The sequence below is a fragment of the Lathyrus oleraceus genome, chromosome 2 (genome assembly GCF_024323335.1).
Source record: "Lathyrus oleraceus cultivar Zhongwan6 chromosome 2, CAAS_Psat_ZW6_1.0, whole genome shotgun sequence".
NCBI classification, from domain to species: Eukaryota; Viridiplantae; Streptophyta; class Magnoliopsida; order Fabales; family Fabaceae; genus Lathyrus; species Lathyrus oleraceus.
The window spans coordinates 17,154,383-17,178,965 of NC_066580.1; the positions used below are offsets into that span (position 1 = coordinate 17,154,383).

At 36.3% G+C, this 24,583-nt stretch overlaps 1 protein-coding gene across 1 annotated transcript; it reads left to right on the plus strand.

The window, feature by feature from the left end:
• Window positions 1-21,463: 21,463 nt before the first annotated feature.
• Window positions 21,464-23,582, plus strand: LOC127117725 (uncharacterized). Its single transcript, XM_051047825.1, has 6 exons — window positions 21,464-21,709; window positions 22,010-22,120; window positions 22,372-22,630; window positions 22,753-22,867; window positions 23,104-23,271; window positions 23,353-23,582. The coding sequence occupies exons 1-6, from the start codon at window positions 21,611-21,613 to the stop codon at window positions 23,387-23,389; spliced, it is 789 nt and encodes a 262-aa protein (XP_050903782.1). The 5' UTR covers window positions 21,464-21,610; the 3' UTR covers window positions 23,390-23,582.
• Window positions 23,583-24,583: the final 1,001 nt, after the last annotated feature.

Sequence of the window (24,583 nt, forward strand, 5' to 3'; positions counted from 1 at the left end):
GGACACTGGAAGATAAGCTGCACGAAGCCTCTTCACCTCCCTCTCATAGGCTGCTTCCATATCTGCCTTCTCTTAGGTGAGTCGATCATACTTCCTCTTCCAAAATTTGGAAGACTGAGGAAGAAGAGAAGTCAATGCATCGTCGGGATCATCAATAACCTGGAGCTCAAGGAACTCTATCAAAGCATCCTTCTCTCTGATCTGCTGAAGCAACTCTTCTCGTTCACGGATCCAGGCACGTGAATGGTCTTCGTCTCTCAACTCCTCTACTCCTTGGTCGGGGAGGGTTGAAGGCCCAGCCACAACCAAGAGGTATAGGGTTCAAAGCAATACAGTTCTTCGGACCCAGCTCCTTCCTTCCCTTCCTATGGATCTTGCGCCAAGCGCGGACCATCCTGCTCTTCAAGCCTTGGGGATTTTTACCCTCCTGGAAGAATACACCCTTTAACAAAATGTTATTAGGTTTATCCTTTAGGGGGAACCCAAGCTGACGACGTGCCAAAATAGGGTTGTAGTTAATCCCACCACATGTACCAAGAAGAGGCGCATTGGAGAATTTGCCACAAGAGTCGATAATCTGCACACCATCATATACTCGGTTGTACCAAAAGATATCATCATTAGTGAGAGACATGAGTCTCGTGGACCACCGTAGACATCCTTTGTTTTCCTTGAAGGCGACTGTTTGCGGTAAGTGCAAAATAAACCACTTGTACAGCAGAGGCAAACATCACACAATGGTACCACCACCCTTTGCATTCCTCATATGCAAAGAGAAGTAAGTGTCACCCAACAGAGTCGGAACAGGATTAAGAGTAGAGAAAATCCTAATAGCGTTCACATCCACAAACTTGTCGATGTTGGGGAATAACACTAGCCCATAGATGAGGAGTACAAATATGGCCTCAAAGGCGTCCTCACTCATGGCCTTCCCATACATAGTAGCTTGAGCAATTAGGAACTCAGAAGGGAGACCTTGAATTCCATCTTTGGTAGTCATATGAGCACCAACCAGAGATTCATCTATATGCAACATATCAACTATCTCTTGAGAAGTAGGGATACTCTCTAAGCCACTGAACGACAACTAGCCTAGAATAGGTATACCCACAAGGTAGGCATACTCCTCAAGCGTGGGTGTAACACCCCTTTTTCAATCCCAAATTATTTAGCATATAATCAGAGTAAATAAGAACGCATATAAAGAAAAGGGCGTCACATCGACGTTTTCGAAACTTAAAACTTTCAAAAACCAACAATACACCTGGTCATTCAAAATAACACATTTCACTCATCATGAATATTCAAGCAATATGCGTTCGCAGCGGAAAATAAAGAATACTGATGTATTTCATAATATGATCCATGTCCCATACCATGATCATCTCTCAATAATCACTTCAAATAAAATAAAACAATTAATGACATAAAGCATATCAAAATAAGATATGAGTTCAATACCACTAATCTACCCAGTGTTACATGACCAGAGCATTGACTCATCACCTAATTTCAAACTAAATACGGAAACTCTCCAGCTATTCTTTAGCGAGCTACCGTCCACCTACTCCAGCAATACAACTCTGTAGTATCTGCACGATACCCATGTAAAGGTAACATTCAAACAGAAAGGGTGAGAATTCAAATCATCACTAAATAGCATAATAGGGCACAATGAATTAAAACACAATTTAAGAATTCATCACACTTGGTATAATCACGTCAATAATATTAACCAACAATCATCTCACATATTTCAAACGTACATCGCATCCACATCAATACATGCATTCAACGATCACATAACTATAGACGACTCAATGCAAGACAATATGACTCTATGCATGTGGTACCTCAATGTGAACTCAAAGTTTCACCGCTTTCCGATTCAATATCTAGAATCCAAGCCACGCTTCCGATCCGGACAAGACCAAAGCCCTACGTCTGTTTCCAATGAAGGATCACCGCTTAATACTACGCCTAATCCCAATTAAGGATTAACGTCTGCTACGTCTGTTTCCAATGAAGGATCACCGCTTAATACTACGCCTGATTCCCATTAAGAATCAACGTCTGCTCATGTGAACCCACAGTTTCACCACTTCCACAATGAAGTCAACCATGCTATAAATGAATGCACACATACCAACACATATGCAATTAAGACCATCTATATACCGTCTTAACATCCCACATATCACCATGACTCACAATTGGTACATATACACATCCATAACAACACATCAATTACGATTACATATACACATCCATAACCATAATTCATTCACAATTCAATAATGGTATACATACACATTCATACAATATATTATTCACCAATATAGGCCAATCATCAAATATGTATACATAGATTTCATTCCAAAACGCACACAACATTTAAATATCAATTTTTCACTTTTCAAACAGTGTTAACCGGTTAACGCCCTGGGTTAATCGGTTAACGCAAAACAGAATGCGCTTCTTGGCAATTTTTAACAGTGTTAACCGGTTAACGCCCTGGGTTAACCGGTTAACGCAAGACAAAATGTAATTTTTTTAATATCGTAACAGTGTTAACCGGTTAACGCCCTAGGTTAACCGGTTAACGTAAAACAGAAAGCTGTTCCTGCGCTAACACGAAACAGAATGCAGATTTCCCTGCATTTTTCATCGTTGGAGGACTTCCGGACCTCCGATTTTGATTCCGTAAAAAGCTACACGTTCAGAAAATTATGACTTATCCAAATATATATTCATTCACAGTTTTAGCATAATTTAATTATCACAATTCAAGAGTATTTATCAAGACCTAATAATTCCAAAACCATGCCAATTAAGGATTTCAACCTAAAACATGTTCCTACCCATTGACCCAATCATACTAACCCATAATAATAAGAATTTCCCCCCTTACCTTGTCAATTTGATGGAAACCTTGACTCCTCTCGCTTTTCCTCTCCTCTTTCTCTATTGCCTTCAGTGCTCAAGTGAATTCTAATTCTCACTTCCTTCACTCTTACTATTTATAATAGTATTCTAGTTGGGCTTAAATCATCTAATTTAATCACTAGGCCCAATAATACCTAATATTTAAATACCTCTATTTAAATTTAAATATTAATCACTCACTGTGCAACCAAGTTAATTAATTAATTCAATTATTTAATTATTTCTCATATCCACTAGATAATGAATTAATACACCAATTAATTAATTAACACTCCACATAATTGAATTAAAATTATAATAATAATAGTATAATAATTCAATACTAAAAAAAATGGGTTGTTACAACTCTCCCCCACTTAAAAGATTTTCGTCCTCGAAAATTTACCTCAAACGAACAACTCCGGATATGATTCCCTCATCTTATCCTCGAGTTCCCACGTAATATTTCCATTGGCGACTCCGCCCCATATCACCTTTACCAAAGCAATCTCCTTACCACGAAGCTTCTTCACTTCTCGATCTTCAATCCGCACAGGTGATGTATCAACCGTCAAATTATCCCGTACTTGCACATCATCTAATGGAACAACATGCGATGGATCCGCAATGTACTTCCTCAATTGAGACACATGGAATACATCATGAAGATTAGAAAGTGATGGTGGTAATGCAATCCGATATGCCACTTCACCTATCCTCTCGGAAATCTGATAAGGACCAGTGAAACGCGGCGTCAACTTACGCGACTTCAAAGCTCTACCAACACCCTTTATTGGCGTAACTCGAAGAAACACATGCTCGTCTTTCTCAAACTCAAGAACTTTCCTCCTCTTATCATGATAACTCTTTTGACGACTCTGAGAAGCCTTCATCTTTCCTTGAATCATCTTAATCTTATCTGTAGTCTCTTGAATCAACTCGGGTCCAACCACAGTACTCTCTCCCGATTCGTACCAACATAAAGGAGTTCTACACCTTCTGCCATAAAGGGCCTCAAACGGTGCCATTCCAATACTCGAATGGAAACTGTTATTATATGTAAACTCGATTAAAGGCAAGAAACTATCCCAACTCCCTTCTTGTTCCAAAACACAAGACCTCAAAAGATCTTCAAGTGACTGAATAGTCCTCTCCGTTTGACCATCAGTTTGCGGATGATATGCTGAACTCAAACGCAACTTCGTACCCAAAGCACTTTGCAAACCTTCCCAAAATCTCGAAGTGAACCTCGGATCTCTATCCGAAACAATACTCGACGGTATACCATGCAAACACACAATTCTCTCGATGTACAACTTAGCAAGTCTCTCCATCGAATAATCCATTCTCATCGAAATAAAATGAGCACACTTCGTCAGTCTGTCCACAACGACCCAAATCGCCTCACAATTACCCGATGTTCTTGGTAAGCCCGAAACAAAATCCATACAGATACTATCCCACTTCCACTCGGGAATAGATAACGATTTCATCAAACCAGACGGCTTTTGATGTTCAATCTTTGACTTTTGACAAGTCAAACATGAATACACAAATTCCGCTACATCCTTCTTCATACCTTGCCACCAAAACATCTTCCTCAAGTCTTGATACATATTAGTAGCACCAGGATGAATACTCAGACCACTTCTATGCCCTTCCTCAAGAATCCTATTTCTCAAATCCATACCATCCGGAACACACACTCGATCACGACACCTCATGATACCATTCTCATCAATCCGAAAGTCACCACCTTTACCTTGGTTAATCAATGTCATAACATCGACTAACTTCAAATCTGACCTCGGACCTTCTCTAATCTCGTCAAGAATGAAACACGTAAGCTTCAACATCCCAAGCTTAACACACGAAGACGTCGCTTCACAAACCAAACTCAAATCCCTAAATTGCTCCAACAATTCAAACTCTCGCATCATCAACATAGACATATGCAATGACTTCCTACTCAATGCATCAGCTACAACATTCGCCTTCCCAGGATGATAATTCAAACCAAAATCATAATCCTTCAAGAATTCCAACCATCTCCTTTGCCTCATATTCAATTCTTTCTGATCGAACAAGTACTTCAAACTCTTGCGATCACTAAACACATCAAATCTCGATCCAAACAAGTAATGTCTCCAAAGCTTCAACACAAACACAACGGCGGCCAACTCTAAATCATGCGTCGGATAATTCTTCTCATGAACCTTGAGTTGCCTTGAAGCATAAGCTACCACTTGCCCCTTTTGCATCAGAACACCTCCCAAACCCAACAAAGAAGCATCGCAATACACAATGAAGGTTTCTAATGGATCCGGTAAAATCAAAATAGGAGCCGTAGTCAATCTTCTCTTAAGCTCTTGAAAATTCGCTTCACACTGTGAAGTCCAAATGAAAGCTTGACCCTTCCTAGTCAACTGCGTCAACGATAACGACAACTTAGAAAATCCCTCAAAGAACTTCCTATAATAACCAGCCAAACCAAGGAAACTTCGAATCTCATCAACAGACTTAGGAGCTTCCCACTGAGATACAGCTTCGATCTTCGTAGGATCCACAGAAATCCCACCGCTCGAAATCACATGTCCAAGAAAACTTACTTCACTCAACCAAAATTCACATTTAGAGAGTTTAGCAAACAACTTCCTCTCTTTCAACACCGATAACACAACCTTCAAATGCTCTGCATGATCCTCTTCGCCCTTGGAATAAATCAATATATCATCGATGAACACAACTACAAACTTATCCAGATAATCATGAAAGATTCTATTCATATACTCCATAAATACACCAGGTGCATTCATCACCCCAAAAGGCATCACGGAGTACTCGTAGTGACCGTACCTTGTCCTAAAAGCAGTCTTCTGAATATCCTCAGCCTTTACACGAATCTGATGATACCCAGACCTCAAATCAATTTTGCTAAACACACAAGCTCCAACCAGCTGATCCATCATATCGTCAATCCTCGGAAGTGGATACTTGTTCTTAATCGTCACTTTATTCAGTTGTCTATAATCAACACATAATCTCATAGAACCTTCTTTCTTCTTGACCAATAGAACAGGTGCACCCCACGACGACACACTAGGACGAATAAACTTCTTCTCGAGTAATTCTTCAAGTTGACTCTTCAACTCTTTCAACTCAAAAGCGGATATTCGATAGGGAGCCATCGATACAGGACTAGTTCCAGGAACTAAATCAATCGAAAACTCGACCTCTCGTTCCGACGGTAAATCACTTATATTTTCCGGAAATACCTCCGCAAATTCACTAACTATTGGCAGTTCTTCGATCGTCCTCTTCTCCCGAATATCCAAAGTTGCCAACAACATAAACAACTCGGCACCATCTTGCACCGATTCATCAACTTGCTTAGCAGACACACACCAATCTTCCTTAGCATCAACCTCAGGAAAAATAACCGTCTTCTCGAAACAGTTGATATACACCCGATTAACTTTTAACCAATTCATACCCAAAATCACGTCGAGTTGCTCTAACGGAAGACAAACTAAATCAATTCCAAAATCCCTACCAAATATACTCAACGGACAATTCAAACACACATAGGAAGTAGAAACAGAACCCATAGCAGGTGTATCAATAATCATACTTCTACGCATATCAGATAATATTAGATTCAGCCTCTTAGCACAATCTAAAGAAATGAAAGAATGTGTTGCACCGGTATCAATAATGGCAATCAAAGGTGTACCATTAATAAAACACGTACCTTGGATTAGTCTATCATCGGTAGTGGTCTCCGCACCAGACAATGCAAACACCTTTCCCTTCACTTGCTCCTTCTTCGGCTTATCACATTGCGAACTAATGTGACCTTTCTCACCACAGTTGAAACAAGTTACGTTCACCCTACACTGGTTTGCTCTGTGACCCATCCTGCCACAATTGAAACACTTTCCAGAATCTCTACTACACTCCGTTGCATGATGGCCTTCCACACCACATTTGAAGCACTTAAGTGGAATAGAAGATACTCCCCCACTTGGCTTCTTGCCAACACTAGATTGTCTCCTCTTGTCATCATATGGTTTCCCCCGATCTTGGTTTTTCCCCTTTAGACTCTTGTAGACAGAAGCACTCTCCCTACTATCCTCGTCATAAATCCGGCTCTTGTTAACCAATTCTGTAAAACGAGTAATCTGTTGGTAACCAATGGCCTTCTTGATATCATGTCTCAAGCCATTCACAAACTTCAAACATTTAGATCTCTCAGCATTAGCAGTATTGTAATGAGGACAATACTTGATAAGCTCCTGAAATCTGGCAGCATAATCAGCAACGGTACCATTTCCTTACTTCAATTCAAGGAACTCCACCTCTTTCTTCCCACGACAATCTTCTGGGAAATAGTTCTCCAAGAAGGTATCACGGAAAAGAGTCCAAGTAACTTCAATATTGTCCTCTTCGAACCTCTGAAGAGTGTTATTCCACCAATCTTCAGCTTCCTTCTCAAGCATATGGGTACCAAACTGCACTTTCTGAGCATCAGTACAACTCATGACTCTGAAGATCTTCTCAATTGCTTTCAGCCAAGCTTGAGCTTTCTCAGGTGCATGCTCACCCTCAAAGATAGGAGGATTGTTCCGCTGGAATCTCCCCAAAGCACGGAACTCATCATCATCTCCCTTTTGGTTACCGGCATTCGCATTCGCTTGATGGGAATTCGCTTGATGGATCTGACCCATGGATTCAGCCAGCATCCTCAGCGCCTCAGCAATGGCATCGTCATTCCTGCCTGCAACCATTGTCCTAACAACCCGAAACATCAAACAAACAGTATCGATCGTGTCAAATGCACAAATCAAATACCACAGAAAACCTACTACTATTGACCAACTGGTCGACCATGCTCTGATACCACTATTGTAACACCCCTTTTTCTACCCCAAATTATTTAGCATATAATCAGAGTAAATAAGCACGCATATAAAGAAAAGGGCGTCACATCGACGTTTTCGAAACTTAAAACTTTCAAAAACCAACAATACACCTGGTCATTCAAAATAACACATTTCACTCATCATGAATATTCAAGCAATATGCGTTCGCAGCGGAAAATAAAGAATATGATGTATTTCATAATATGATCCATGTCCCATACCATGATCATCTCTCAATAATCACTTCAAATAAAATAAAACAATTAATGACATAAAGCATATCAAAATAAGATATGAGTTCAATACCACTAATCTACCCAGTGTTACATGACCAGAGCATTGACTCATCACCTAATTTCAAACTAAATACGGAAACTCTCCAGCTATTCTTTAGCGAGCTACCGTCCACCTACTCCAGCAATACAACTCTGTAGTATCTGCACGATACCCATGTAAAGGTAACATTCAAACAGAAAGGGTGAGAATTCAAATCATCACTAAATAGCATAATAGGGCACAATGAATTAAAACACAATTTAAGAATTCATCACACTTGGTATAATCACGTCAATAATATTAACCAACAATCATCTCACATATTTCAAACGTACATCGCATCCACATCAATACATGCATTCAACGATCACATAACTATAGACGACTCAATGCAAGACAATATGACTCTATGCATGTGGTACCTCAATGTGAACTCAAAGTTTCACCGCTTTCCGATTCAATATCTAGAATCCAAGCCACGCTTCCGATCCGGACAAGACCAAAGCCCTACGTCTGTTTCCAATGAAGGATCACCGCTTAATACTACGCCTAATCCCAATTAAGGATTAACGTCTGCTACGTCTGTTTCCAATGAAGGATCACCGCTTAATACTACGCCTGATTCCCATTAAGAATCAACGTCTGCTCATGTGAACCCACAGTTTCACCACTTCCACAATGAAGTCAACCATGCTATAAATGAATGCACACATACCAACACATATGCAATTAAGACCATCTATATACCGTCTTAACATCCCACATATCACCATGACTCACAATTGGTACATATACACATCCATAACAACACATCAATTACGATTACATATACACATCCATAACCATAATTCATTCACAATTCAATAATGGTATACATACACATTCATACAATATATTATTCACCAATATAGGCCAATCATCAAATATGTATACATAGATTTCATTCCAAAACGCACACAACATTTAAATATCAATTTTTCACTTTTCAAACAGTGTTAACCGGTTAACGCCCTGGGTTAATCGGTTAACGCAAAACAGAATGCGCTTCTTGGCAATTTTTAACAGTGTTAACCGGTTAACGCCCTGGGTTAACCGGTTAACGCAAGACAGAATGTAATTTTTTTAATATCATAACAGTGTTAACCGGTTAACGCCATGGGTTAACCGGTTAACACCTTGGGTTAACCGGTTAACGCCCTGGGTTAACCGGTTAACGCAAAACAGAAAGTTATTCCTGCGCTAACACGAAACAGAATGCAGATTTCCCTGCATTTTTCATCGTTGGAGGACTTCCGGACCTCCGATTTTTATTCCGTAAAAAGCTACACGTTCAGAAAATTATGACTCATCCAAATATATATTCATTCACAGTTTTAGCATAATTTAATTATCACAATTCAAGAGTATTTATCAAGACCTAATAATTCCAAAACCATGCCAATTAAGGATTTCAACCTAAAACATGTTCCTACCCATTGACCCAATCATACTAACCCATAATAATAAGAATTTACCCCCTTACCTTGTCAATTTGATGGAAACCTTGACTCCTCTCGCTTTTCCTCTCCTCTTTCTCTATTGCCTTCAGTGCTCAAGTGAATTCTAATTCTCACTTCCTTCACTCTTACTATTTATAATAGTATTCTAGTTTGGCTTAAATCATCTAATTTAATCACTAGGCCCAATAATACCTAATATTTAAATACCTCTATTTAAATTTAAATATTAACCACTCACTATGCAACCAAGTTAATTAATTAATTCAATTATTTAATTATTTCTCATATCCACTAGATAATGAATTAATACACCAATTAATTAATTAACACTCCACATAATTGAATTAAAATTATAATAATAATAGTATAATAATTCAATACTAAAAAAAATGGGTTGTTACAGTGGGCAAAAGCTGAAAATCCGGAAATGTGAAGCAACGGTACAAGGGATCATAAAACTGCACCAGTACACTCATCAATCCTTCATCCACTTGAGTAGTCAGAACAGACAGAAGCTTCCCATAATGAGCCTTGAAACCCAAGGGATCTAATACATAGGATGTCAAATTCCTTAGCTCTTTCAAGTCGGGTTGTCTAAAACTGTACTTCTTCGTATTCCTTCTTTGTCTTTCCATGTCTAAAAATTTGCAAATGGACCTCTTAAGTTCCTTGAAAATTTTCTCATTGTTGATGATATGGATATAAATGGGTGCATGAATGCATGAATGCAACAATCACACTCAAGGATCAAGCAAAGCACACCAAACAAAGGTCATGGGATGGATCATGTCATCCTTAATATCAATCATCCATTTTGGTGGATTATGGTTTACACCTTATCAACACCCAAGTTCCATTGATATTAAGGATACAAGAACAGATCAACCATGAATCAAGGGTTTGTTGCGAGTCACGAGCATGAAGTCTCGGTTAAGGATCACCCAAAGGGAGTGTACTAGGGTTTAAACCTGCCAAACATGTTCTACAAGAGGTTCCCATAGTCATTGTCCCATCTTTCGGATATTATCGGATAAACGACTACTCGTATTCCAAAAATATTCTCAAGAGAGACTCTTATGAGTGTAGTATCACGTAATAGTCGTATCAAATCTTACACTTGAACAATTTTCGCACTACGTCATAAAAATAGGCCAAGATGGGCTTGGTAAACTAAGGTCCTTGGCTTCTAAGGTCTATATTGGAAAGAGTAATGTCTAACCATAACTACTTGTGTGACATTATTGATCCCAACATGACCTCCACCAAGTGAATAGGCTTGCAAGTCAACTTGCTAAGGAATAACTCCATACAAGTCAACAAGACTATGCCATTTTCCTATCCTAAGTGCACTCGAGTTCGGGTATAGAACTCATCTCACAAAGATCACCAAGCATACAAGGAATAATATTCAAGCAATTTAACCATTACATACAATACAGTAATCCCAAATTGCACAAAAAATATGTCACAAAATAATATATAATACAATACAACAAATATGAAAAGTAGGCAAAACCCACTAGGCAAATTTCCCCAACAGAGTCGCCACTTTTCTGTAGCGGGGTATTCGTTACCATTAGAAAAATTGACTAAATCCAAGGTAAACCATACAAGTCGAGTCGCCACCTCACTTCTATTTATCCAAAGGAATGGTTAGAAAGCGAACAAAAACCTAAAAGTTTTATCGAATCAAAAACTAGTAAAAATGTCAGAGATTGGGGTAAGGGGGTTGGTTATGCAATGGGAAGGTGTTAAGCACCCAAAACATCCTAGGTACTCCTAGGGAGCCCTTTTCACACTTGTTGTAAGGTTGGTATTTTGTGAAAATTTATTTGTGCAAACATGATTGAAGAGATGAGAAGAGAATATACAAGTTATTTACATTTTGTGTTTGGATGGATGAACCCATTGCCTACGTACCATCTTAAAAAGATTAGGATCAAAACCTCTTAGATCGGAGTAAAAATCTCAAAACAAGTTGGTGAATTGATTGGTCCAAAAGCCTTAAGGTCTTTTGTTATCCAAGGGAGAAAACTCAACCTAAAAAAAACCACAAATCCACCATGTGAGGATAGCTTCAACATGCTAGTGAGGGGTTAACCCTATAATAAGCATGGAAGATTCTATGTCCATCACAAAGAATATAGGTGAGTATTATATCTACCTCAAGGATAACTCAATCCTAATAGCTAAAGGTTATGAAAAAGCTTTTGATTAAGAAAGTGGCCATTGAAACCACAAAAAGTATTTGAATGGATTATATTTACCAATGAAAAGTATTTACAAAATATGGTTGAAGTTGACTTAAAGATTCAATTCAAAATAAGTGTTATGAAAAGAAAGTTTGAAAATCAAAAGCATAAGGCTTAGGTTTCTAATGTTTGAAAAGAAGTGTTAAATGTTTGCACAAAAAAGTTTTGGCTTGGGGTCTTTGTGTGCTGACCTGATTGAGTGATGGTTGGTGTGAAGGTTTGGTGGAAGTTCCAGCTGTATTTGACATATGTGTCATTATTTGTTCCCAATATCCTGAGGGGCTCTGGCAAACGACGCTTCCGTAATGGAGTTCGATGCCCATGTCATCGTAGTTAGGTAAATGGGGTTGGGTGGATTATGGACGGTATCTATACCGTCCACAATCCACCCAACCTCATTTACCTAACTACGATGACATGGGCACCGAACTCCATTACGGAAGCGTCATTGGCCAGAGCCCCTCAGGATATTGGGAACAAATGATGACACATCTGTCAAATACCACTGAAACTTATGTCGGACCTTCACACCAGCCATCATTCGATCAGGTCAGTACACAAAGACTCCAAACACCTTAGGAAAATCGTGGGAGACCTCGGAGACAAACTAACGCACCTGGATGTGGAACAAGGGTGTATGCGCCAGATGAATTGGCGCATACACCACATGCATCATGCAGGCGCCAGAGGCATTGACGTCTCCTCATGAGGGTCAATGCAGGCGCCAAGGGCATTGGTGCCTCCTCATGAGGCTATCAATGCAGACGCCAATGCCTTAGGTGCCTCCTCTTGGTCTATAAGGGATGCGTCAGTTCATCTGGCGCATCCTCTTTTAAATGTGGTTATTTTGGAAAAAAAATTAAAAATTTTGTCTATTTTTGAATTATTTTTGAAAATATTGGTTATTTAAAAAAAATCGTGTTTATGTTATGTGTTGTTAGACTGACTTCTCCTTGGAAGAATTCCCTTGATGCTAAGTGTTGATTTGAAAATAAAATTTTTTCATTAAAAAAATGGTAATTTTAACGCAATGCGCATGTAAATTTTGAAATCAATCATTATTGAAATGATGGTGATATACAATGAACGAGTATAATTCTCATGATGCTTATAATCACCTTTTTTGGGATCATCATATCTTAGAGTGGGAAAAATATCTTTGGCATAATTTCATCCCTTCATAAGATCACTAACTTATGTATTTCAAAAAAATATTTGTTACTTGCAATATATTTTATTTAAACCTTGAGGTTGAAGAAATTTCTCTACTATTATTGAGTTTATCACCTAGATCCTATGAAATATTCAAATATGTTCTTATTTAAGATAAGGAAGACATTGTCACCTCTACAGGGCCCAATCAACCACTAGAACCAATGAGTTAACCAAGTTGAAAGAGTTGAAGGTTTATGAAAGAAGTGAAGGCTTGAATATTTCAATGGTAAGAAATGAGAGTATAAGAAATCATGAGAGTAGAAGATCTATGTAAAAGTCCAAGTGAACGGGTGTTGACACCTCAATGTATACATGATTTATTTTTCACAAGACCGGTCACTTAAAGAAGTATTATCCGTACAAGGGTAGAAATAAGAGTCACATTCATGTTGTAGTTTTCTCATATGATGGTTATGAAAGTGTGGATTCAATAGAGGTGACAAGTTGGGAAATTGAAAAGAGTTGGGTCATGGAATCATGATTCTTTTATCTCGTATGCCTAAGGAAGAAATACTTTTAGATCTATAGTCGAAAGATGATGGATTTGTTTGACTTGGAAATGATATCGTGTGTAATGTCTAAGGTATGAATTCTATTTGTATTAATATTTTTGTTAATAATGAGCTTCTTCTACACAATGCGAGGCGTGTTCCTGAAATTAGTCAAATTTTACTTTCTAGTAGATCATGTTTGATGAATTACGTTGTTTAACTAGAGATGAACATGTCATGTTAAGAATTTTGTGGAATTTATTCTTGTAGAACTTTCCACAATTTAGGCATAATTCTCGTAGAACTTTTGAGTACATTCACTCGGATATTTGAGTTCTGGAAAAAATTGAGTACTCAGGTGGTTGACTCCTATTTTCTCACCTTGGTTGATGATTTCTTTAGAAGAGTATGAGTTCACATTTTGTAAAGTAAAAGTGACATCTTTGAAAAGTTTAAGTTTGGGAATGACATGCATAATTCTATTACAACTTTTGAGTATATTTCCTTAAATATTTTATATCTGGCAATAATAAGTACTCATGTCGGTGGTTCCTTTTTTTTCACCTTGATTAATAATTTCTTTAAAACAATAGAGTTCATATTTACAAAATAAAAGTGACACCTTTTTAAAGTTTTAGAAATGACATACTCTTGTGAGAATTAAATTAGAAACTAAATTGAAAGTAATAAAGACTAAAAATAGCATAGTGTTTATTTTAGAATAATTTACATTGCTTGATATTTCTTGGAGGATTATTTCCACCTTATCAAGAAATACATCTTTTGACCTTAACTGAAGGATCAATCCTTGCCACCTTATTAGAAAATACGTCATTGGACCTTCACTGAGGGATCTTTGCTGCCTTATTAGACAATACATTGTTGAACCTTCATTTAAGGATCCTTGTCAAACTACTATAAATAATACATATTATGACAAAACTTTCACCTTAACCATTGAAAATTCTAGGTCAAATGACATGGAGCGCCCAATTTTCTTTATTTTTTTAAATAAATCTTATACCTCGGTTTTCCCAAAACCGACATAAAATGTTGCTCAGGGTTTGAGCTTTGATTCATTGCTCCTACAATTTTATGTTTTATTTAGAATCAAAAAGGTGCTTTTATTTTATATCATCCCATCCCTCGGTTTTATATAAAATTGACATGAAATGTTGAATAATATTTTATTTAATTAAATTGAACATAATTTTTACCTCGGGTATGTTCCCTCGGTTTTTCCAAAAAACAAGATGAAAACTCTTAACAATATATTATTCCTTCATCAGAATGTTAAGTCTCATTCACTTTTTATGCCCTAGCGAATGAAAGGAACATTAGTCTTCTCCAGCAAACGAAAGGGACACCAATCTTGTACATCTTCTCCATCTTCTTCTATGAGGATGGAAGCTCGAACCTCAAACCAACACATTTCCGGTATGTAAAAATTCTCCATAACTGTGCTTGTTGTTGTTGTTGTTATTGTTGTCATTAATGTTATTGTTGTTGTTGATGTTATTATTGTAGTTGTCGTCGTTGTTTTTTATTGTTATTGTTATGATTTATGAGACTTAAGTTATAATTTAGTGTTGTTGTTCATGTATTTTTAGTTGTTGTTGTTTTTTGTTATTGTTGTTTTATTGAGATGGAATGTTCAGGTATTTTCAGAAGCTATATGATTATGGATCGTAGTTTGATGAAAGCCAATAAATTAAGTAGAAAGTATGAGAATGGAGAGATTCAATTTCTTGAATTCATAGAAGAAACTTTCCTAACGATAATGGGATTTCTCGGTGTCCTTGTAAAAATAGTCAAAATATACAAAAACATCCAAGGGATGTTATATTAAACCACTTAGGTTGTGAGGGAATTATTCAAATTTACACGAAATGGGTATGGCATGGTGAAGTGACAAAAAATACCTACATCACATAAAGTTAAAGATGATGAATTTATGAATGATACTCTAGAAGAAATGACTTGTGATATTGGAGTAGATGCTATTAAGAAATCTCATGGGGATGATACTTTGCAAAGAGACATCGAAGAGTTGTTATATCCAATATGCAAACAAAAAAATCAACATTTTCAACTGTGTTAAGAATATTTAATCTTAAGGAAATAGGTGGGTGGATGGATAAAAGTTTCACTGAATTGCTTAAATTGTTGCAATAAATGCTTCCTGAAGGTAACAAGTTGCCGAACAGTAGTTATGAGGCCAATAAGACATTGTTGTAATGATTGCATATTATATAGGAAAGAGTATGAAAACTTGAAGGAGTGCCCTAGTTATGCGGAATCATGTTACAAGGCGAAGGACAATGGTGTCGGAGATGATGATGGTGTTACTAGAAAGGGTGTTCCTTCCAAGGTGATGTTGTACCTACCGATAATTCAAAAGTTCAAGAAAATGTTTGCTAATGTAAATCACACAAATAATACTATATGGCATACAAATGAAAGATTATGTGATGGAAAAATTTGCCATGTAGCTGATTCATTGCAATGGAAGAAAATTGATTAGGTGTTTCTAGATTTTTCCCTTGAGCCAAGGAACATTAGGCTTAGACTTTCCACCAAGAGAATGAACCCGTTTGGTAACTTGAGTACTAACCATACTTCATGGCATGTTCTTCTCATAAATTACAACCTATCTCCGTGGTTATGCATGAAGCACACATATGATGTTAACAATGATGATTTCGAGTCTAAAACAACCAATGAACGATATAGATGTTTATTTAATACCATTGATTGAAGATTTTTTTTAATTTTTAGGGAGGAAGGCATTGATGTTGATTATGTGTATGCATGCAATAACTTCAAGTTGTGTGCCATGTTGTTGTGCGTATACACGTGCCTATATTTTAAGATGATACATGCTTCCACCAATTACAAAATAGAAAAAAAGTTTGGCTACCTTGGGCATCAAAAATTTCTAAGACATAATCATCCATATCGTAGATTGTGGAAGGATCTTAATGGGAAATGGGAGTTTGATATCACTCTAAAGTCGTTAACCAGAAAGTAAGTTTATAAAATATAATAACACATTAATGTTGTATTTGGAAAGAAACAAAAAAAGGTCTTGTGGAGAAAACTATTTGGAAAAAGAGGTTGGTGTTCTTTGATCTTCCATATTGGTCTAGTGTCAATGTGATGCATGTGGAGAAAAAATGTATATGATAGTTTGATTGGAACACTTTTAAACATTAAAGGCGAAATAAAAGATACTAAGAAATCCCGTTAAGATATGGTGGTGATGGGTATACGACAAAAGTTAGCCCCTAAAGGATATAGGAAATAGAACATGTTTTCCCCTAGCATGTCACACTCTGTCTAAAAAAGAAATAAAAAGTTTTTGTGATTATTTGTAGGGTATCAAAGTTTCCCAAAGGTACTAATCAAATATGAAGAAACTTGTTGGAATTCTATTCCTAAAGGGATAGATGTTTGACTTGATGTTGGGACAACTGGTGCAACGTTTTATACCAGTATGATAGTAATGTATATTATATTAAATTATACAAGATCATGAAGCAAAAAAGAAATAAAGAACACAAGAGATTGGTAAACCAGTTCGGTGAAATCACACTTACGCCTTGGGAGAACTCTACCCAAGAAAGGAAATTCACTACTTCAGATTAGTACACTTAGTCCTACAAGAGCCAACAAACCCTATGTTGTTCAAAGTGTCTTCCTAATCCTAGTGATTTTCTATTTAAGAACTCCCCATAAATATAAGAACCTACTCACTTTATTTGGAATCACAAAACTCTTGAATGGTGCTTGCAACCCAATGAACAATGTTGAATAATATAAGTCAACTAAAACAATACCAACAACTATGTCAAGTTACTGAAACATAGAGTGGTGAACATAAAGATTCAACCCTAATTTGGTTATGTTATTATCGTGTATTAAAAGAAACACTATGTTCTCAAGCTTATTAAATTAACATCTTGGAATAAGGTTTACAACTCAATTAATCAACCAAACTCTATGACCTAACATATGAAAGGAGGCGCTAGAATGGTGCACAAACAAAAACTCAATAGATAAACACTAACACTAGGTACCTTCATAACTACTTATGAGAAATACCATCGTCCTCAATATCCTTCTTTAGCCTAGTATAACAAGCTTCAACATTTATTACTATCTTCAACAACTAATCATCAATAAGAGGCTTCAAAAAACTTTAGTGCTTCAATAAGTCCTTCTGCATCCTTATTTGCAGTTTCCTCTTATTCCTTAGTTCCATTTTCCTTGGTCAAAATCTTATCAAAAGAGGGAACCTTTCTTCTGCCAAATAAATTAAGAGTTAAAGGTGAAAGCTTCAAACACTACCCTCTATCATACACCTTTCTCAACTTCTTCGTTAGTTTTTCACAGCTAGGACCATCATCAATAATAGTCTTCATTAACTCAGCCACTTCCATGTTATCTTTGCAGTCAAGAGCTTTTTCACTTAGCTCTCTTTCAACTACATTCCATCTTTGAAGAACATACTTCCACTTCTGACCACTTATTTCATATGGAAAATACAATTTATTCATGTGAGCAGAGGTGACATTCACATGAATTTTCTTCCCTCCAACCTTTCTCTTTAAGGTGGACACAATATCTTGGACTTTTGTTACAACATCTTTCTCAGTTTCACTTATTTGAATAGGCTTGTCATTCACTTCAGAAATAACAAGGCCAACTTTCTTATCCTTCCACTGAGTTGGAAACTCAATCACCAAAATGTTGTCCATGTTTTTAGTCATGTCCTGGTTGTCATCCCCACTACCATCTTGGGTGACCTTATTGAGCATTTGGTTGCTCCAAAACAATTGAGAAAAACTTCTAGTATGAACATATTGGGAATCAAAGGAATGGTCTTTAATTTTCTTTACTTGAAGATTAGACAAGTAGGAAATACCTTCTACCATGCTCAACTCAAAATCAAATTGCATGTGATGAAAAACATACTCCACCATATTTATTGACATGTCATCAACACAAATGAGAACTCTTTCAAGATTCTCATTGTCTTTTCATAATGAATTCCTCCAACAGCTGAACATCCTCTTCAAATGTCAAAGCCTCTTTTGGTAGAATCCTTTCAAGGGATATCCCCATATGATAGAAATACTACCGCTTTAACACATTATCTTCATACTAGAGAGACACGTTACACAAGTCAGTGTCCTTAGTACCACCTTCATTGACTGGTTTGAACCCATCAGGAAGTTCATTGTTCATATGGATAAAATATTTATTAATACTGGCACAACATTGATAACATGATCAACGTTGTCATTCCCATTATTATCCACATCATCATTTTCTTGAGTAACCTTGTCATGAGACTTGGTCAAATTCTCCATGATCCTCTTCGTCATGATGGCAAAAGAAATGTCTTCAAATTCCACATTTAAGTTCCTATTGATAGAGGCATTTTCCACATCCATCAGATAAAGTTTGATCTTTATAATACATGACATTCTTGGTATCAATCCTATTTCTTGAAGATGGTAAATAATTTCACCATCACAAAGACTTACATCTTCTTCAACAGATAACATAATGTTTTCTAGCAAGACAATAACAACTTGCTCCAAATCAAGACCAATGGGATTGAAATTTTCATTATGGGGAGTCATATCATGTATAGATTGTGTACCCACAAGTAATTTTTCATCCTTACTTTTCACATCTTCAAACAAAGTTCCACATCTTCTATTGCATGATCATGGTTAATAACACCATCATTGGAAAAAACAGTCGCGGAGAGTAATATCTGGAACATGTTTCTTGACATACAACTTGTAGCTGGACTTCAAGACACTAAGAGTAACACCAATTCCAACTTTACCAAACATACTATCATATTTTTGGTTAATCAAGACTTCAAGAATACGCGAAGGAATGCCATAATCCATATTCATGTTCTAAACCACTCTTGGTTGTTCAATGTTGGGAGGACCTCCAGTTTGACCATCATCCTTTAAACGACAACTCCTTAATTGAGTCTCACAAAATCCATACATGGTAAACTAGACGTCCGACTAAGATGTTGGACCATCTTGTATGACATATTTGTTTTCTTCTCAAGATGCAACCTTAATAACTACTTCCTTCTTAAACATTTGTATAAGTATACACGTGACAATAACTTTCAAGCTTTCTGATGACCGAACCATGGTCTTCAACATTCTTCTATGTAATGGCAGCCACCATCTTCATCTTTACAAACTTCTTTATCTTATGACAATCACAAGGTGAAGCAACGTTTCTTTCACATTTCAACTGTATAATGTAGCTACTTTCAAAAAACTAATAATCACAAGAAAATTCCTTGTGCGAGAAACAAGCAACAAGGATATTAGGCTTTCCAGACCATACTTGTTGATGTTGCCTTTGAAACATCTTATTCCACTAAGGATGCAACTTTCTATGGTGAGGTTGTCTACCATACAACTTATAGTAGTACATGGGAATGTAAGGGACACACTTAACGAGCTAGTAATCATGTTTGACCCGATGATAAGGCATGTTACCTGACATACTACATTCTAATTTCTAAATAGGAGCAATACACCTTTTATTTGAGTTATAGTGCTCACCAATATGCATATCTTTGAAAGAAGCATCATTTTTTCCATGATCATCTTGTCTTATTCGTCATCGAGACATTGAAGATTCTTTGTTTCCTTGGAAAACTTGAGCATTCAGCTTGATTATGTCCAAAGCCTTTGTAGTTTAGATATTATATCCCTTTCCACCTGAAGGAGTCGTTGAGATTTTGTCTTTCATCATCCTTCTCTTTCTACTGAATGTTCTTGACATTTGTGGGGACATTTTTCCTATATCTCTTGCCAAGTTGTCTTATAACTTTGCTAAACATCTTAGCAAGCTTGATATTCTCTTCAGAAAAACATTTTGCATGCACATCACTCTCTTCATAACTGTCAACAATATTTGGAGGATTCTTAGCACCATAACACAACTTTGGTTGAAGAAAAGTTCCTCCCTTATAGAAGTTATCCATCTTGAACATAATAAGAACCCTTGAACTCACCCAAACAAAATATGGTGCCTCTTCTGATGCCAATTCAAATTTTATTTCTGAGGGGATTGATGTTGGACATAATGTTGGGATAACTAGTCCAACGTGTTATACCATTATGACAATAATGTATAATATTTGAACTTTTACAAGATAATGACGCAGAAAAGTAATAAAGAATACAAGAGATTGGTAACTCACTTTAGTGAAACCACACCTACGTCTGGGGGACACTCTATCCAAGAAAGGAAATTTACTACTTCGAATTAGTACACTTAGTCATACAAGAACAAACAAACCCTATATTGTTCAAAGTCTATCCCTAATCCTAATGACTTTCTATTTAAGGACTCCCCCTAAATATGAGAACCTACTCACTTTCTTCACAATCACAAAACTCGTTATTGGTGTTTACAACCCAATGAACAATGTCGAATAATACAACTCAACTAAAACAATACCAATAGATGTGCCAAGTTAATGAAACATATAGGGGTGAACATAAAGATTCAACGCTAATCCAGTTATGGCATTAGCGTGGAATACAAGAAACACTATGTTCTCAACTTTATACACTTAACATCTTGGAACAAGGTTTAGAACTTAATTAATAAACCAAATTTTAGGTCTTAAATAGAGTGGTGCACAAACAAAGACACACAAGATAAACCCTAACAATATGCATCTTTACGATTTAATGGAACGTGTATAACTCATTTTTAATGAGGAACAATTTTGTAGAACCAAACACACTCTTAAATTAATTTAAGATTTCCGGATTAGATTTATCCTCTTAAATTATTGTATTTTTTTGTCTTTTCATGAGATACTTCTTAGATTGAGTGACCCTACTTGTGATTTAGAAAAAAATCTTGTATTAACAAATCAAGTCCCCCTACAAATATATATGTACCACATTCAGCATTATCCATTTATTAGCTCAAGTTTTTGAGAACCATTAATTAAACCAGAAATGGAGAGTGAGTTGGTGAAACGCAGATTTGATATAATTGCAGCACACTTTGCTTCCACTGACGAGAATGAGATTTCACCAACCCTTCTTCTTCCTATGGTAATATAATCTATTATTGCATATTTTCAGTTATAAAATTTGGTATGAGTATGAATAATGCATGTCTCTTATATTCTTGCAATTAATTACTGTAAATTCTACGTTGTTATGTGAGAAGTGCCTCAAGAAATTTCAGAATTTTAAAAAAGCTAAGAATTTTCCCCCACCTTGTTCCTTAAATCAGGGACTAAAAGCTTGAGAAGTTTTCTGAGAGACGAAAAAACAACTGTTATGCTACTATGAAATTTTCATGAATTTGTTTGGAAATTTTCTGTTCATATATTTTCCCTTCTCTATCAGAATTGCAGTGGTAGTTTGAATTCTGTGATTCGAAGTGGCAATAACATATATTTTGCACGCCAAGCATCTTCTTCCTATGGCAATTGTATGCGGCACACATCATTTAAAAAGGTACTTTTATTGTTCTTATTGATCAAATATTAGTGGTTGTTTGATCAAGTTCGGTGGTATATATTAAAAGAAATCAAAATCTTCATGTTTTCTGCAAACTTCGATCTTGATTTAATGGTCACCGATGTCTTGAAAGCATGAAATCACTTATTCCGACTGCATGCAATTCAAATCCATGTTCTTCTGTGTCCTTTGTTTTCTTTTGTAATGATTTATCTTTCGTTGGCTTATTTAGTGTAACAAATTTTCAGGGTGAGTTAACATCTTTTGTTGCTCCAAAATCCAATGGTGCTAAATGTGAAGCTCCTTCTAGTTATGGAAGACCACCATGTTTTGCAAGACCTGCAAGGAAGGAATCAAAGATTTCAAATTCAGTAGCACAATCAATGACGAAGACGCAAGGCTATGATTTTGATGCATTTGGGCCGCCTACATTTGCTAGGCCAAACAAACAGATCAAACAAGGAGAACAGTTAAATAATGAGAAAAGAATAAACCATTCTGAAATTGGTGATTACCATTTTGAACTATAAAAGTTATCTATGACAATATCTATACTATATAAGTAACCAATGGTTATGGAAGTATATTTGTGTAACCCTTTTCCTTCTTCTTCTTGTTTTCTTTTGCAGGTATTGAGTGGTCACCTAGAATGGATGTTGCAGAATCAAAAGGTAAATATGTTATCATGTTGGAAGTTCCCGGTGCGAGTGTTGGTGACATAAGAGTGGAGGTTGATGATCAAAAGTAAGCATTTCCATTTTATTCTCTTTATCTATGTAGCCGAGAGACTTCGAATGAAAGACGTGTCTGATGTCAAACAATGACGCATACATTCAATCGGTTTATTTATTAAAAAAAGTGTTGATTGTTATTATTGTGTCTGGTATCTGTCTCGTTGTCCGTGTGTCGTAGCTCTTTGCGGTTTAGAAATATGATCCACTTTCTTTCTAATAAAAGAGTCACTCTATGAATTTTGACAGGTTGTCTGTCAAAGGTAGACGCTCTATTAGTTCTTGGAAAGTAGCAGGTTGTCCAAATGGTTGTGCAGTTTCTTCATATCTTAAAAAAGAGATACCATATGGACCATTTGAGGTTTTGTGGCCATTTCCTACTGCTGTGAACAAGGACAAAATCTCAGCTGAATTTTTGTAAGTTTTATTTTAGTGTTAATTGACCTCTATATATATTGGAAGCTGATAATTTGTGTTTGTTTCTTTTTCCATTTTCAGGGATGGATTTCTCCAAATTATAATTCCTAAAGTTTGAAGCTCAATACAATTGATCAGTGATGTAGCAGCAGTGGCAATGTTCTGCATATAGATATGCTATTTCTTCTTTATGTGCTATATGACTAATCATGTATACATATATAGTATATAATGTAAGTAATAATGAACAAATTCTCCATGAATATACAAGTATAAAGTGAGTCAAATAATAATGAACATTTAAAATAAAACCAACCAATCATCTAAACTAATGATCCATGGCTTGTGTATGTAAATTACCAATATTTCAGAGTAAGGTGTTGAAAATTTATTCAAATATGTTATTTAGGTGTATTACTTGATTAGTAAGCAACATGTTAGTTTGAGTTAGTTATTTAGCTTTATAAGCATCAGCAATATGATCATGAATCAGAAGTGCAATGTGCACAACTAATTCAAATATTTCATTTTCTATCTTTTTTTCATGGGTATGTTTAAAAAGTTCTAACAGGTGGTATTTAGAGCTTTAAAGAAAATTGAGAATGCTACCTCAGTGAAGGAGGCTTATGGCTGTTATGATATAATCCAAGTTGTGTAGTCTAAGTTTAAAGTTAATTAGGGTTTAAGGTTTGTTATTTAGTATACAAGTTAGTTGTATATAAATATACATATTTTGTGATTTAGTTTGTACAATCATAATTCAATAATATCAATCCTTATTTTCATTCTCTCTCGTTCTTTCTCTCCTCACTAAAAGTGCCTTACACACTAAAAAATTGGTATCAGACATCCGATTAGATTCTTGATCATGTTTTCAAGAATCACACGTTGGCGATCATGTTTCTGGAATCATGGGTTGTTAATCAATCCCTGCAAAGATGAATGCTATTAATGACATTCTGAATTCTCTTCCAATTCTTGACGGAAAAATTAGAATCAATGGAAAAAGTAGATGAAGTCCTTGTTCGACTTTCATGAAACCCTAGAGGTGGTTACTAATGACGTCCCTGAGCTTGCTGAGAATGCAACTGATGCTCAGAGAGTCGCAAACAAGGAGGCAAAAAAAAAGACTGCAAGACCGGGTATTGCATTCAATTAGCGGTAGATTTGATGAATTTCGATAAGATCTCTCATGTTGAATCGGCGAATGAGGTATGATTTATTCTTGTCAAGCACAATGAAGGAGGTGAGAAAGTCAAAGTTGTTAAGTTGCATACTCTATGATGACAGTGTCAATTACTGCAAATGAGAG

Bases quoted from the DNA above. Each gene is read 5' to 3' on its own strand.
- LOC127117725 (XM_051047825.1), top strand. From the start codon at position 21,611: ATGGAGAGTGAGTTGGTGAAACGCAGATTTGATATAATTGCAGCACAC. The intron at 22,631-22,752 runs GTGATTACCATT...TTTCTTTTGCAG, and splicing joins AATAAACCATTCTGAAATTG to GTATTGAGTGGTCACCTAGA. The intron at 22,868-23,103 runs GTAAGCATTTCC...GAATTTTGACAG, and splicing joins GTGGAGGTTGATGATCAAAA to GTTGTCTGTCAAAGGTAGAC.